At 29.4% G+C, this 16217-nt stretch overlaps 1 protein-coding gene across 1 annotated transcript; it reads right to left on the minus strand.

Annotated features, from left to right (window-relative positions):
- Nucleotides 1-4479: 4479 nt before the first annotated feature.
- Nucleotides 4480-7936, minus strand: LOC114408362 (protein NLP2-like). Its single transcript, XM_028371380.1, has 6 exons — nucleotides 7597-7936; nucleotides 7463-7484; nucleotides 6680-7342; nucleotides 6528-6593; nucleotides 5550-6453; nucleotides 4480-5456 (listed from the first exon to the last, which is right to left on the minus strand). The coding sequence occupies exons 3-6, from the start codon at nucleotides 7328-7330 to the stop codon at nucleotides 4720-4722; spliced, it is 2358 nt and encodes a 785-aa protein (XP_028227181.1). The 5' UTR covers nucleotides 7331-7342; nucleotides 7463-7484; nucleotides 7597-7936; the 3' UTR covers nucleotides 4480-4719.
- Nucleotides 7937-16217: the final 8281 nt, after the last annotated feature.

Raw genomic sequence — 16217 nt, forward strand, 5'->3', positions numbered from 1 at the left:
AATTTTTTATATTTTTTTCATTTTTATCTTTAATATATTTATCTAATTTTATAGTTATTCTTTTTAAATAAATAATTTTATTATTATTTTTTATTATTTTACGTTTTCAGCTACTTCAATAATTAATTTTATTGAACATTTATAATTTAATAAGTTAGCTTATCAACTTTCAATTATTAGTTTTACATAACATAGCCTAAATAGGAATATTCATGGTATGATTTGGTTTGATTTTAGACAAAAGGTCATACAAATCAAACTTAAAAATAAAGATATAATTCGATTTAAATATAATACCAAATTCGAATCAAACCGGATTTGATTTGATTGGGTTTGATTTATCAATTTTTTTTATCTATTATCATAATTTAAAATCTATCAACTAAACTTACATAATTATCATGTTATATTGTTTTAAAAATAAAATTTATTTTTTATTAAATTTTGTTTAATATATTTTAGTTGAAATTATTATTTTCACTTTTATTAAACATTAATGTAAGATGATATTATCAACTACTTTGTAACATTCGTAAAAAAAATTTATTTTTGCAATTATCCATGTCTTGTTGGAGTACAAGTATAAGGTAAGATCATACATTGAATAGAAGTGAAAGAGTTGACATCATATAAGTGAGGATAAAACTCATAAACCTGAGCCTTAAGGTTTCAAGTTAAAGTGTGGTGTCAAATTCCCTTATGTGGTTGTTGCTCGTGGCTCATTGATATAAATTTTCTCGTGTTTACTCCCCTCAAATTCCTTAACTGATATCAGAACCGATGGTTTGACACTAAACCCTAAACCCTTGGTGACTGGCTCAGAGATTGTTGGAGTACAAGTGTAAGGTGAAATCCCACACTTTTCTTGAATTCCCCCAACATCTCTCTCTCCAGGATCCCCTCCATTTATAAAAAACTACATAATCTCAATTTATTAGATTAAAATTAATGGTTAAAATAAATTTTAACAAAACTTACTATTTACTTTTACAGTTTTTACTATTTTCATGCTCTTGCGCTTGTTTCCCCCCCCCCCCCCCCCCCTTTATAGCGTCGCTACTTGTACTTTGTTTATTGGATCGATGCTCTTCTTCCTCTAGTGATTTCTCTTTTGCCAAATTCAACTTTGTTTCATTTGGTTTACAAAAAAATCTGGTAAACAAGATATTTATGTCCTCTGTCGCATCATCTCCCTAACCACCCTCAACCTCACCACCAACCTCATCAACTCCACCCTATCCGTCGTCGTTGCTGCGGCGTGCCGCAACATTGTCGCCCTCGACCTCTCCTATAACAACCTCATGGCCCCTTGGGACTCCCTCGCTGGAATGGTCACGCTCTAGCACCTTAACCTCTTCGACAACAACCTCTCCAGTGACATTTCAACGAGCATCGCCGCCCTCTCCTGCCTCAAAACGCTCAACCTCGTCAGCAACCTCCTCACCGGAATAATACCCTTTCCTATTGATGGAGAGCTTTGTGCAGCAAGGAAATCTGCAAAAAATTATTGATGATTATTGAATACAAGGTTGCATACACAGTGCTTTATATCCAGCTTAACAAACTTAGTAACTAACTCCATTCTAATTAATTGTCAACTAATTTAACTACCCTCTAACTGAAGTAACTAACTCCATTTCTTCATACAATTTTAATATCTTTCGTTGATAATCTCACTTCATTAAAACACCTTCAATTTATAAAAATTATGTAAAGTAAAACTGTAAAAGTAAATAGTAGGTTTTGTTAAAATTTATCTTAACCATTAATTTTAGTCTAAAGGTTATTATTTGTTTAAATTGAGCCAATTTTTTAATAAATTGAGGGGATTCATTCCCCTCTCTCCTATGAGTGCATCGTGTTGCCATCACCTCCTTAACCACCATCATCACGTGTTACCATCACCCATCACCTGCATGAGACCAACCTCAGGCCACCACTACCTCGCATATGTAACCTTCTCATAGATCAAATCAACAACCACCTCCATTATCACACAACACATTGCCACCTTCCCCACAACCAGATCTTCGCACACCCAAGCCCCACCGAATATACTATGCGCAACCTACCACCTTACTTGTTGTTGACAAACACCACCGCCGACACCCTTCACATGGGCAAGCAACCCAACCCCTACACAAAACAACCATCAACAACCGAATCCTAGAACAACGTAATTCATGTGAGTTTGTCCTAAGCGCCAATTTTGGGATTTGATTTTGGGCCAAGCGATTTTGGGGTTGTGAGATTGTGATTTTAGGGGATTTTGATTGATTATTGACTATGAGGTTGTGATATCTTAGATATATTTGATTGATTACGAGGATGTGATTTTAGATTATTTTGAGATTGAGAGGTTATAATATGACTTAGTAATTGTTCTTCACATCATTGATATTATTCTTTCTTGGTTTATAATTTTTTAAAATATGATTATATATAGTGAGAATTTTCAACATCATTGTATTGTATTAACTATTCCAAATTTTGGAATATTAATAGTGTTAATCATTTCTAGCAAAACATGAAAAAAAAATAGTAAAATAAAACTTTCAAAAAATATAAAAAATCAAAATCAAAATTTTAAATTTAATGTATCAAAATAAAATAATATTAAAACTTAATGTACCAAAAATAATATTAAATATTGATTAAAAGGTTATTTAAAGCGTTTTAGAAAAGATGAAAATACATGTGAGAATGTCGAAATACAAACATAAACACCTAAATAATGTTATAGCGACGCATTTGCGTTTTTTACTTCAATTAGCAAAAGAGAAAATTGCATTATATAGTTATATCAACAACTACATGCTTATGCAACAACTAAATCACATACCTCATTAATAACAAACTCTCAAATATGATCGGCAATGACACAATCAGAAAAAATATGGAAGTAAGATCAATCCACATGGAAGACATTCATAACAATATTACTATTTTATTGTGGGATGCTTGATGAGGGGTTTATTTTTATTTTTTAAAGTATTTATATATTTTATTTTATCTGTTAAAATAATATTAAAGTACTTATTATAATTACTATTCTATTTGTATTCAATTTAATATTTTAATAACATATATGGTTTTTTAGTTCACATATTCCTTCAAGCCCTCAATATTAATATTTCATAGAATACTTATAACTAAGATGCAATATTATGAACACAAATTATTGTTGAAAAGAAAAAAAAAATAATGTGTAACTTATTAATGAAAAGTAAAAGATACAATGCCAAAATATTAACTATTACAGTTCAAACGTATAACTGAGTAAGAAAATAAATAAATAAAACTTATTTTAAACAATATTCTATTTTTAAATATTTTCAGCTCATTTTTTTATATTATATTTTTATTTAATTTACTTTATTCTTTATTTTAATTTTTAATAAATTATTTAATATTTATAAAAAATTATAAAAATTAAGAATTCGTGAACAAATGAAAATTATAAAAATAATGATATATAAATCACTCATAATTTTATACACCTAATACCTCTCATTTTTATCCATTCATCTATGTCTTTTTATCACATCATAAGAGTCATTATACACTCTTAAGTATCAAATAACTTGTCAACAATCTAAATTTATTTATATTTATCTTTCTATCACATCTCATCATCAATCATATGAATTATTATTTCTCTCTCTATCTCTGTTTAAAATTTCTTTCTTCACATCATAAACTTTATCCATCATCATATTTATAATTTTTTTTCTTTTGTTATCTCTCTTGGTGTTGAGTAACATATTAAGTGTTCATCAAATATTTTTTAAATTATAATTATCTAAAAAAGCTTTTGTTTGAAAATAAAATAAAATTTCTATAACAAAGTCATATAAACATTTCATTTTATTGAATTTTACATTTTTCCGATACTTTAACAATTAATTTTAACAAAAGCTTTTACTTAAATAAATTAGATTATCAGTTTTTAACTAATAATTTTCTGGCTACTCGAATTCAAAACTAATTAGTTAAATTAGAACAATTTCATGTTGATTAATCTATCCGTTCATATTCAAATAGTTAAATAGAACAAATAATTCTAAGATTTGAAATAGAATACTAGATGACATAACAATGAAGAATTAAAATGAGGTTAAATATATAGTTGAAGTATCAAGTTGTTAATTTAATTATTTAGTGAATCTCTAAATTATTTAAAAGAAGTCCCTGTAGGTGACGAATTCTAAAAGAAATCTAATTAGAGTCGATCAATTGAAAATGATTTATATTTAGAAATATAAATACAATTTTTTAAAGTATACTATGCATCTATTTAAAAATTGTCAAATTTAGCTTTCTTTAAGTAGTAGTTATCTATTTAATTACCAGTCTCAATATTGTAATGAATGGTTTTGTGTCATGCATCTAAATATCTAAAGATTACGGATTTGATCCTGCTAAAAAATTAGCATTCTAACATAGTAACATCTGTCAAAAAAAAAATGAAGACCCCAATGCCTGTCAAGAAAGTATTTACGTTCCTTAATATTGTAGGGAGCTGGGGATGCGAACAAATGCGATGGAGTAATAGAGAGACCATGTGTATAAAGCATAGATTCTTAGCACTTCAAAGTTGATTATTTGGAACTAATATCCTTGTATCTATTGAATGAGGAGAAGTAATAGAAAAATGGTTTTCACTTGGGATTGTTGACATTACTGGCGCTAATTACTCTAACAAGGAAATGGTGTTATCTAGGAGGGGCTGGTGCCTCGAAATGCATTTGCATGATTTAGAGGCGAAGCTTGAAAGAGGAAGAGTCTAATTGTACGGCTCTGAGATGATGTATTTATGTCTTTACACTCGTCAAGATCAGCATCGCATGTTAAAAGAACCCACTCTCGAGCATCATCCAAATACTTGAGCTGAATGTTGCTAATCTCGTTTAGATTGAAACGTCTAGCAATCTCCATCTGCAAATCTCTGAATCCCCAGTTTGGTTGCAAGCTAAAGCGGATTTTTTCATCCCCAAAAGTAGCTTTGACTCTAAAAGTGCCGGCCGTGTTCCAGAGACTAGTACTAGATTGGGGCAAGGGAGCTGGTGGTAGAGGCTCAAGATGGTGGGCGAAATGTTTTGCTTCCTCTTGGACCTGGATTGATGCACCAAGTACAAGTGGTTGTTGGTTCTCTGAAATCAGAATAGTGGTCTGACTGCAAGGCGAAGTTGGGGATTTGAAAGTAGTAGCTCCTTGGTTATATTCAGAAAAAAACTTATTATTGATGTTGGATGATTCAGAAACACCATTGGCAGAGCTCAACTCTGGGAAACTGGTATAGAAGGAGCCAATTTGAATGGCACCTTCGGCACCCTGGACGGAATCGATGACAAGTTGAAGTTTTCTTAAGGAGTGGCCTACCTTCTTAATTTTCCTTGAAGGCCACCTTGTGATCCCATGTTGTCGGCATATCCTTTTAAGAGTGGTAGGACATACTGCGGGGGCGCAATCAGAAAGGATCGATCGAGTTATCAAAAACAAATTAAAACAAATAAGAAAAAGCAAATTAATACATCCTACGTACGTACCGCCAATGCTCTTGGCAGCGTCTTTCAGGCTTCCTGCAAAGTATTGTCGAAGAACCGGCAAGCTGATAGTCTTCTCTGCCTTGGTTCGTCTCTTGTCGCCAGCTGATTTCCTGGCACCCCGGCGGCCACCAAAAGCTGCAGTATATGATTCTTCTCCTCCCCCACTCTCAACACCAACACTAACCTGTTCATTGCAGTTGGTTGTCACTCTGAACTCTTGTTTTGGCTCTTGGAGGTATTCCAAGGACACCGAGACACCTTTCCCCTTCTGTTGGGCCTCCATCATATGTGCAATCCAGGATGATGATGATGATGACTCCATTTCTTTGCCAACGGGCGGCAACGCGATTAATTCCTCCTCCTCCTCCTCCTCCTCCTCCTCCTTTCCCATGACAACATGCAAACTCCTGCAAGCTTGTTGTACTAGCATAGACAAGGAGTTGAGCATCTGCTTCTGCTCTTGGGTGTCATGGCAATCCTTTGGCAGGAAAAACTCTAACACAAAATCAGCGGAGTCACTCAGGAGTGGAATGGCCACCGCAGCATGCAAGCCAAACATGTTAGCATGGTGCGCCAGAGGATATTCCGCCTTGCTGAAGGCAGTTATGTCATTTGCAAAACAAGGTTTGGTGGTTGTGAAAGCTGTCCCAACTACTCCTTGCCCCCCCAAAAGGTGACACTCAGAGCACGCTTCCAGGAAACCCAGTACCTCTACATCCGCCACAAAACTAGCAGGATCCACCATCGACACATAATTCTCATCGTTTGAATGCCCACATCCACTCTTTCCTTGTTGGATGCAGGGAGCCCATGTGAGAGCTAAAGGCAAGTTATGCGCCTTGCATACACACGTCAAAACTTCTACTATCTCATTTAATGCACTTTGGTACAACTCGTCAAAACCCTGTTCAGATGTATGATCCATTACAATTTAATTCAATTATTCATGCAGCCTACTTATATACGTACGGTACGTACCTTCGCGGTCACGGCTGCAGGTGGAATAAAGTTCTGATGACAAGTACTGCTTGTAAAATCAACACTCTGTTCATCAATCATATATTATTAAATCAATGATAAATAATTAAATCAGGGTAAAAGAAGGAATTTAACGTCTACTTAATGATAACCTGAAGGGCGTGAAGGTCGGGGTTGTTGGGCATGAGAATCTCGACAACACCGAGACACATGGCGGAGCCACTCTCAAAGACAGGAAGTGCGAGAGATCCAGGACGTCGTAGATGGCGCGGGTACTCGTGACTTCTGAAGAAGCGGATGTTGGGAGTCCACTGGTCATGAACCCAATCCTCCTGAAACTGAAAAGCTGATGTTGTATTAAGAAGCGCGGCGTATGGGTAGTTATCCTGAGGCTGAGCACGTGCAGATCTCCTCCGTTCGGGTACCCATACCTGAATCAGCAAATTGGAATTCTTGGCGTATTCTTTCAAGTACCCGACTGCAATAACTAATCTCTCTTTCACAGAGGAAGATGGCCCCGGATTCTCCCTTGGTCCAATCCACCATCTCTTCCCCACCATCAAACTAATTTCCGGGTCTGATAATGATTCTTCTTGGAATATTATTTGCGCCGACGTCTCCATGCTAGCCATCGTGTTTGGCTTTGAAGAATTAGCCTCCCCCCCACAATTCAGGTACGATCCAACCCTTGTTTCCACCCAGCATCCTTCCACAAACAGTTCATCTATGAAATCCGTTTCTGGGCCAAAAATTTCTGAGAAGCTCCCATATGCACTATTCTGCACCAACCCACCATATTCCATCTTCCTCTCTCTCTATGTATATATATAGCTATAACTAATTAATTATGTCGGACTAATTTGTTTGAAATAAGAGATTTCATAAAGAGTGTGTCATAAAATGAAGTTTAATTTATTTGTGAAATTTTTACGTACAGCACTTCGGCCAGCTTGAAATCTGTTAAGAAGGTGAAAAAATGAATAATCAATTGAAAGCCAACCGCCTAATTAAGCTATCATATAAAATATATATATTCAATCTTGGTGTGAGAAATAAACGACACACATACAAGGGGAACGGGGATCAAGTTCAAGATCTTCACGTTACTCCCGCTTTAATTTGACCTCCTGCAGCTAGCTGCTAGCTCGTATCTATGTAATTAATTAAGATTAAGAAAAAAAATTCTAGTTTGGCAGTGAGATCATGAACAAACGAAATGTCTGAACTCTAACTTTGTAGAAAGACCGAGAGATCGAGGAATGCTATCTTATATCTGATCGACCTCTACTCTAAGTAGCTGGGCGCTGCTTTGCTTATTATACAGTTACCAGGGAATCAAAGTCTTCTATTTAATGACCCAGAACTGTAAAATTTTCTAGAATGTCAGTAGGACCCACAAGTTAGAAAACCCTAGGACGTGTCAAAATAAATATATACCAATTTGCAGACTTCTAGTGCTGTAAATCAGTAACAACATATTTATAACTATGAGAAAGGGGTTATTTATCTCACTCTAAATAAAAATTGAATTAAAGAATTCCATAATGAATGATTGGTATAATTTTATTTTATTTTGCGTACTTTAAGATAGTTAGTTGAAAATTATTTATTACATCAATATATTTTATTTTATATAAGAAACATCAATAATTTATCATGGGGCTTTTTAGGACTGAAAATAGGTTCAGAAATAGCTTAGGTATACATATTGTTGGGATATGCAGCTTCACCTGCATAAGGAATGCCTATTCGAACTTTTTTTATTATTAAAAATGTCCGCCTTACACTTTTTAAAAAGTTTCAATAAAAGATTAGGCTTTGGGTGTTAAAAGAAGTATTAGATATAATAGGTCGACTTATTTATGTACATATATAATATATATTATATTATGTTATATAAATAAATGATATATTAATATGATTTATGCCTGATAATAATATAAAAATTATTTAATAGGAATAATTTTTATCTGTTAATTTATTTTTATAAGCCTATTTAACTTTATGATAAATGCTAATCAGTGTACTCTAAAGACATATGATAATTAAGAAACTAAAAAAATATATTTTATTGGAATGCACAACAAATGTATTTTTTTTAATTTTTAATTGTACTCTCATATGATTTTTAATTGACAAAATTAATTCCTTTACCAATGTTTTAAGAATATTTGTTAGCAAGATCTTAAATATATTGACTCATTAAATTTTTATAAGCTCTATAGAAAATAGGTTACGTACTTAAAATTTACGGGTCATGCTTGTTTTTTAAAAAGTTCAAATCAAATTTAAAAAACTAACACGTAATAGGTAAATAAGCCTATATATATATATATATATATATATATATATATATATATATACTACCCAAAAAAAAAATTAGCGCTTTAAAAGAAATAGAAAAGATACAGAAAGAGATGGTATATGTTATTTTCATTCTCAGATTTTTTTTCTTACATCTTGAAGCGTATACATAAGAGGAAAAAGGAGATAAAAAAAGAAAGAAAGAAAGAAAGAAAAAGTGATAATATAGAGTTTGTTTTAGCTTCTTTTTTCATGCAAAAGCATTTTTATTTTGAATTAGTTTGTTTAAGATTTTGAAAAAACAAACTATAGTAAGAAAAGAAATATTTTTAGTTATTTTAAAATTATAGCTTTTGAAAAATTGTAATTATAACTAATTTTAAAAAGAAAATTACATTTTATAATTGTAATAAAATAAAAAGTAATTTTAATTTTTTTAAAAAACAAACTGCTTATAATATAATAAATATTGTGATGAGAAAGAAAACATTAAAAAAAATGAGTAATAGAGACATAATAAAGGAGGGGAAATATAAACGACGTGAGGAATAACGTAATAAAAAAATATAAGAGACAAAAGATGTATAAAAAAGATATAAAAATCAGACAGTACAAATTGTTGGGAATCATAAGTTCATAAGATCATTACGAAGAAGCTACAGCTGAATATACGGGAAGTTGGGAGAAAGGGCATAGCTCTTGGCCCTTGCAGGCTTCCTCTCCATGTTCCACGTGGCAATCCTACAGATTTTTTGAAAAAAAGAAAAAAGTAGAACAAATTAAACTACTTTTGAGATTATTTTTTTAAAAATAACTTTATGTTGCACTCTGTCATCCTAATCCCAAGTTGATACCACGAAAAGAATATTCATCACATTTCATTGGTGAATTCATTGACGCAAGGCACCCCCGAAAACTTAAACAATAACCACTGTGGTTAAACCTTGGGCATGGTAATGCAAGCTAGCTAGATGGGTGGTTTTTGGTTTCTTTGATAATGAAAGGGAATAATTCTTATTGCCGAGATTTGTTGAAATAAGATTCTGAGACAACTCATAGACATCGCTTTCACTTGAGCTAATCTCTCTCTCGTATATATATATATATATATATATATATATATATATATATATATATATATATATATATATATATATATATATATATATATATATATATATATATATATATATATATATCAACAATAAGGATCAACATCTAACAACTTGTCACAGATTCTATTACGTTAAAGATTAATTGTGCTTTTTTCAGTTAAGGGATGACTCATTATCAAGTAGGCTTTAATATGAGGAACTCATTAGTTAAACATGAATTCCTAATTGAGGAGAGCGGGCAATATGTAAAAGATGGCACAAGATATGTATAACAAGATTTGAAGATACACACTCATAATTAATTACATGTCTCTTAGGATCAAATTGTTCTAGCAAGACTTACATAAATTAAGTTATTTTTTATCAGTTAAAATATATTTTTTCATACTTTATATTGTTGTGAAAATTCGTTTTGATACTTAATTTATCTGTCCAAAAGATTTATTTTAATCTTTAATTCTTAAATTTAAGTTAAGATGATTATTCTTTTACCACAATGATTGATTTTGGTTCTCGGATATAATTTTAATTTTTTTTTCCTTGTGTCATTAGATTCATATGTATAAAAAATTATGTAATCCAACTAATATTTGAACAAAAAATGAGAAATAAATAAGATGAAAATGCCATGAAAAAATTAATATTAGGAACAATCCAAAAACAAAAAAATAGACTTAATTATTATATTGATGCTTTTATTTATTTAGAATGTTCAATTAGATTTTTCTATTTTTGAAAATTTATGTGATTTTTTATTTTATTTTTTTAATGTCTTGATGTGATATTTTTTAAAATGCTTCATTATGATCTTTTGGGTTAAAATTTTCAGAAGAACCACATTGAGACATTTTTTTAAAAAAAAAAGGATTTAATCGGGACATTCGAAATTAAAAGGACCTAGCAAAACATTCTAATAAAATAAAAGGACCAAATCGATAATTATGCTAAAATTTTAATTTCAAATTCTTTTTTGATTACTTGGGTGATTCACTTTTCACACAATTTTTATTAGGTTTTTTATTTTTTTTCAAAGCATGACACAAATAACTTTATTTAAACATAATGCTTACTTTATACAACGAGTATTTATCTGGTGAGTCAGGTAAAAGGTCATTACTTCCTATACATATCCCTTACTCTCCCATCTTTATCTCTACGCACAATTTCATATACATTTTGTTTAGAAAAAAATTCAATAAAATATTTATAATATAAAACTATTTGAATATATATATATATATATATATATATGAATATTTATAATTATCTTATATTTTTTACATATATACAAATGTACTAACATATATACAATTTAATAAATAATAGATAAATATATTATAAAAAATATAATAATTTAAGAAAATTATAAATTATAATTAAACTCAACACATGTGTATGACACACGACATTAAGTTGGTATATATAAAAAGTCAGTATTTTCATGGTTGATTCTAGAATTGATATTGTAGAAAGTGGCATTTTATCATGATGGTTGTAGCCAATTAATTTAGAAATTCAGATTTCTTTTGTGTCCACATACCACAATTGATAATCCTTTGGATCATTTGTCAGGGGATTTAAGACATTTATTTTGAATTTTAACACAATTATCCCTCATGTAAACGAGTTTAATTAGGTAGAGTGGAGGATATAATTTATTTATTTATTGCTTAATATAATTAGGAATATTCTTTATTTTCTCATTTTTTATTTATTTTAGGAAATGAAGAATAAGAAAATTGTAACTTTGATGGATCAAAAAAATAAAACAAAAGGGGGCAAACAAAACTAGGCGCTGCAAAGAACCCCAAACATGTGGGTATCTAGTTGAATTCACTCCCAACTTTGATGGAGAATCTACAATTTGATCAGGTATAGGTATAAATATGAGTATTATTCAATTTTTTTAAATAGAGACAAGGATGGGGACATATATCTAACTATTTCATACCTGCATGTTATGTTTTTTTACACACACATATAAGATTTTACCTTAATAATTTTTATAATTTAAACTATAATAATAATTAAATGGAAATCTTAAAATTATAGATTTAACTAGAAATATAATTTAGTTTTTTAAATTCCCTTTAATTTATTATATTTATATATTTTTTGAATTAAAATATAATTAATTACATAATACATAACTTATTTTAAAATATATAAGTAAACTAAATTATAAAAATGACAAGGTGATTATCCTTGAGTCTTATTATCATGCCTAAACAAAACACATAAGAATAAAGCCTTTAGCATTGAGCCACTTTAGATATCTAGCTATCATCAAAACAAGTTTAGAGAAAGATAACTAGAAATCTTTTTTATCATTCTTCCTCCCACCTTTAGGAGAGTTGTCACTTTTTTTTTTCTTTCTCTTTCTCTAAGAGTTCTTCACTAACAATAAGGATGAAAAGGGAAAAAGTTTATGTCTCTTAGATATATGAAGTTCTCATTTATCTCTTTTCTTTTTATGTTTTTATTTATTTCTTCATGTCTAAGTAAACCCTTTTGTTAGGGTTAGACAAATTCAATATAATCCATAGATATTTGTCTCTGGTTTGGGTTATTAACAAAAAAATTATAAATAGAAATTTGATTTCTTTCTCTTTGTGTTTTTTATAAATAATGTTAAACCTTATGTGACGGTTGACCTGTTTTATAAATGAAAATTAAATTTAAAAATATGTTTTAGGCATAAACCTAATAATCCTTCAAAGCAGGGATAGTTATATATATATATTAGATGCTCTATATCTTGAGGGATTTCTATTTTTTAACTTTATTTAAAAATTAAATATCTTTATTTTATCCTTTAATTAGAAGTACGTGTTTTTTTTTGGAATTAAAAGTAAATGTTTGATTACATAAGGAATTAGAAATTAAATAAATTAAAAAATCCGATAGACAAAGTGGAAATCAAATTGATTTAGTAGTTTAATACCCATATTAGAATATTTAGATGAAATTGAATAAAACCTAATTTCAATGTTTTTCTCATTTGATTTATCTGATTTTCTTTGTGTTCTTGCGATCTTGTTTCTACAAATATCAAAAATTTATTATTTATTTTTTTAACAACTTATAATTTAATCTTCATAATTTTTTATCATATTGTATTTTTTCTCAATATTCTACTTATTTTAACCTCTAAATGATATTTTTATGTAATTTTAATTCCTCTAAATATTATTGGTTCTGTCTTTTCAAATATTGTATTTTTTTTTAAACGAGAGAAATTGAAAATTTTCATATTTAGAGAAATAAAAACTTAAGCAAAAATAACAATAGATAATGCTAACAAAAACTTGGTGTTTTTTTTTAAATCAAGTTATATTGGTTTAAAAGATAAACGCAATATTTGAAAAGTTAAAAAGTATATTTAAATTTAATAAATTAATGTTAAAGGCACTCTTGCTACTTTAGTTGCGTCTTATTAATTAACTAATAATCTGTATCTAATATATATTAGTCGAGATTTGAAAGGAAATATAAGATATTATAGTTGTAAAGATCGTGGAACAGAAAAATAATAATAAGTGACGGAGAAAAGTTTGATAGTTAAGTTCAGAAGTGGACTGGGTAATTTTCAAATATAAATTCCTTTTACTTCTAAGGACCAATACCTTCGTGACACGTCCTCAAATTATAATATTTTATGGGTCACTTTCCTGGTTGCGGTGAAGAATTAATGTCGCCTTTTAAGTTAATACGTGCCTTTCAGTGCTCTGGGAAGCCACGTTTGGGAAAGCTTAGCCTACAGAATAACTATTATTCTAATTAATTCCCTAATGATCAGACTCTTTCTTTCTTTCTATCTTTCTTTGTTATTTTATTAGTTTCTTAGGGTAAAGTGCATCCTTATTTTTCAATTCTACAATATACTGCGGTCCACATTTAGAATCCTTGTGAATCATGAGTTGGGTACTTTAGATTCCTATAGAAGAATATTTCGGTGATAGTACTACACTTTTTTTTTTTATTTGTAGAAATGAAATTCGACTACGTACTGCATCTTTTTATATCTTTCTTACTTCTTTTTTTTCTTTTTGAGGTCGGAGTGTGGGAAGAATGATAGATTTATAAAGAATGGAATAATTAAAATTTTATTCAACTTAACTGTATATTGTACAATCGATTTATATAGAGCACAGATAAATAGCAAATTCTAAGACATCTAGTAAGTTATTTATCATGAATTTAAATTACAACTAATAGCTAAGTTGAATTTGAATTGCTTCAAGAAATGTGGAGAGGATTGTGTCAATAATCCAATTGCTTGACTAAGATCGGCAACCGACAGAAAGCAAAAATTTGTGAATATTTTCTTAACAAATATCTATTTTAATTTCTTCTTCTCAATCTATCAATCATGTTAGAAGTAATAATATTGAAAATAAAAATAATAAATAGAATTGGAGTATATATGATGTAAATATTTTAGTAACGAAAATTGTAATTATATAATAACAAAAGTGTAAATGTAAGATAACACGTAACTATACGCGAGTGAATAATATTTACAACCCAATTTTTCTTATATAATTAAAACATTTCCTATAACTTGAATTAAATTATTGTTTTTGTTTAAAAATAAATAAATTCTTTTATGTGAAGACAAGGATAGGTTTCCATGTATCTTAAAACGAACCGGAGGTTTTAAGCCTGAATTAAAAATATCTATATTTCTTAGGGAAACAATCTTAAAATCTTTATATGATTCTTTTTTTTTCTTTTACGTATGGTATGTATTTTTTTTCCACATGCACGCACACACTCATACATACACAGGAATATTATATACCATGTAGTATATATATAAGAGAGAGATGCACTTCGGTTATGAACAATACCATGTAGCTTCTAACAATCTATTTGTACATTATTGGGCATTAATGTCTGTTTTATGCACCATTCTTTTATAAATAAAAAATTCATAAATTTACAATACTTTGTGATTGACCCATAACATTTTGAGAAAATACATTATGTATTGATAATGTAAAATAATATTAATCATAATTCATTATGTATAGTATATTTGTTGATTTTTAGGTAATTAACATTTTTCATTAATATCAAAAAATAATATTAGTTATAATATTTTCTTACTCAACCCTATTTATAAAATATTTATTTGATTAGTTAACATTAACATATATTTGGCCGGCAAGCTTAAGTAGTACACGGAATCGGAATTAACTAGGTCGTTGCAACAAACAATAACCAATCCATATACTAATAAAACTCATGATCACATAATATGTTTTTTTTTTTTTGGGTAGAAATCACCTACTTAGGGCTTGAATTGAGAATCACTTTACATGACATGACTCACGTGCTAGTGATAATAAAATATTAGAATCTAATTCCAATTAGGAGAGAAATTCACTATAATAATTAAAATCAAAATCATAACTATTAATTTAAAAATAATTGAATTTTATTTAATTTATAATTTATTATATATTTGATCAAAAAATAAGTATTAGTATTTTAATTAAAATTTATAGTTATTTTATTTTATTATATAAAATTAATCTCGTTTCAAAAAATTAAATGGTAAATAAGTTCCTAAAATTAATTGAAGAGTTTGAATCATTTAAGCGATGCCTTAAATTCAAATTTTATTGCTAAAGAAATCGCAAATAATTATCATTTACTCATTCAATCTGAAATCTGAATAGAATAATATGGAGACTATCTCATGAGTTGTGTCGCAGTCTATCATTTTCGATGAATTTTTAATTAAGAAAGCATGTTAATGTTACTAGACTAGAAAGTGATATAATATTATTTTATTTCGGGTTAGTCATTGAAAACGAAATGAAATGTTAATTATTACGAACCTAGCACTGCACCAAAATTAAAAGATAGATGCGGAATCGTAGAAATTAGAGAGAACAGTGTTTCTATAGTGGCTTTTTTATGCATGGTGGTCGATAGAAGTCCTTTCAACAATGAAATATGTCTCTGTCATTTGATGTAGAAATTATAAGCGGCGAATTGTTAATTAACGTCATTCAAATAAAGTATTTAGAATATGGATTCGAGGATCAATAGGATGATGCTACATTAGGACTTATATCTACGTGTTTTCGCACAAAGTTTTTGTAATAAAACACTAATCATAGTTTGCTACTGTATACTTTTAATGATGATATCCTTTCTGATATTGACCCCTTAACTTGCATCTTTCAAAGATTTGATACTCAACCAATGATTTAAGTCCAGTGACGTTAGAACCAAGTCAGATGTGGTGGGTTTACAA

The sequence above is a fragment of the Glycine soja genome, chromosome 4 (genome assembly GCF_004193775.1).
Source record: "Glycine soja cultivar W05 chromosome 4, ASM419377v2, whole genome shotgun sequence".
NCBI lineage: Eukaryota > Viridiplantae > Streptophyta > Magnoliopsida > Fabales > Fabaceae > Glycine > Glycine soja.

Bases quoted from the DNA above. Each gene is read 5' to 3' on its own strand.
- LOC114408362 (XM_028371380.1), bottom strand. From the start codon at position 7,330: ATGGAATATGGTGGGTTGGTGCAGAATAGTGCATATGGGAGCTTCTCA. The intron at 6,594-6,679 runs GTTATCATTAAG...ATTGATGAACAG, and splicing joins CCGACCTTCACGCCCTTCAG to AGTGTTGATTTTACAAGCAG. The intron at 6,454-6,527 runs GTACGTACCGTA...ACATCTGAACAG, and splicing joins CTGCAGCCGTGACCGCGAAG to GGTTTTGACGAGTTGTACCA.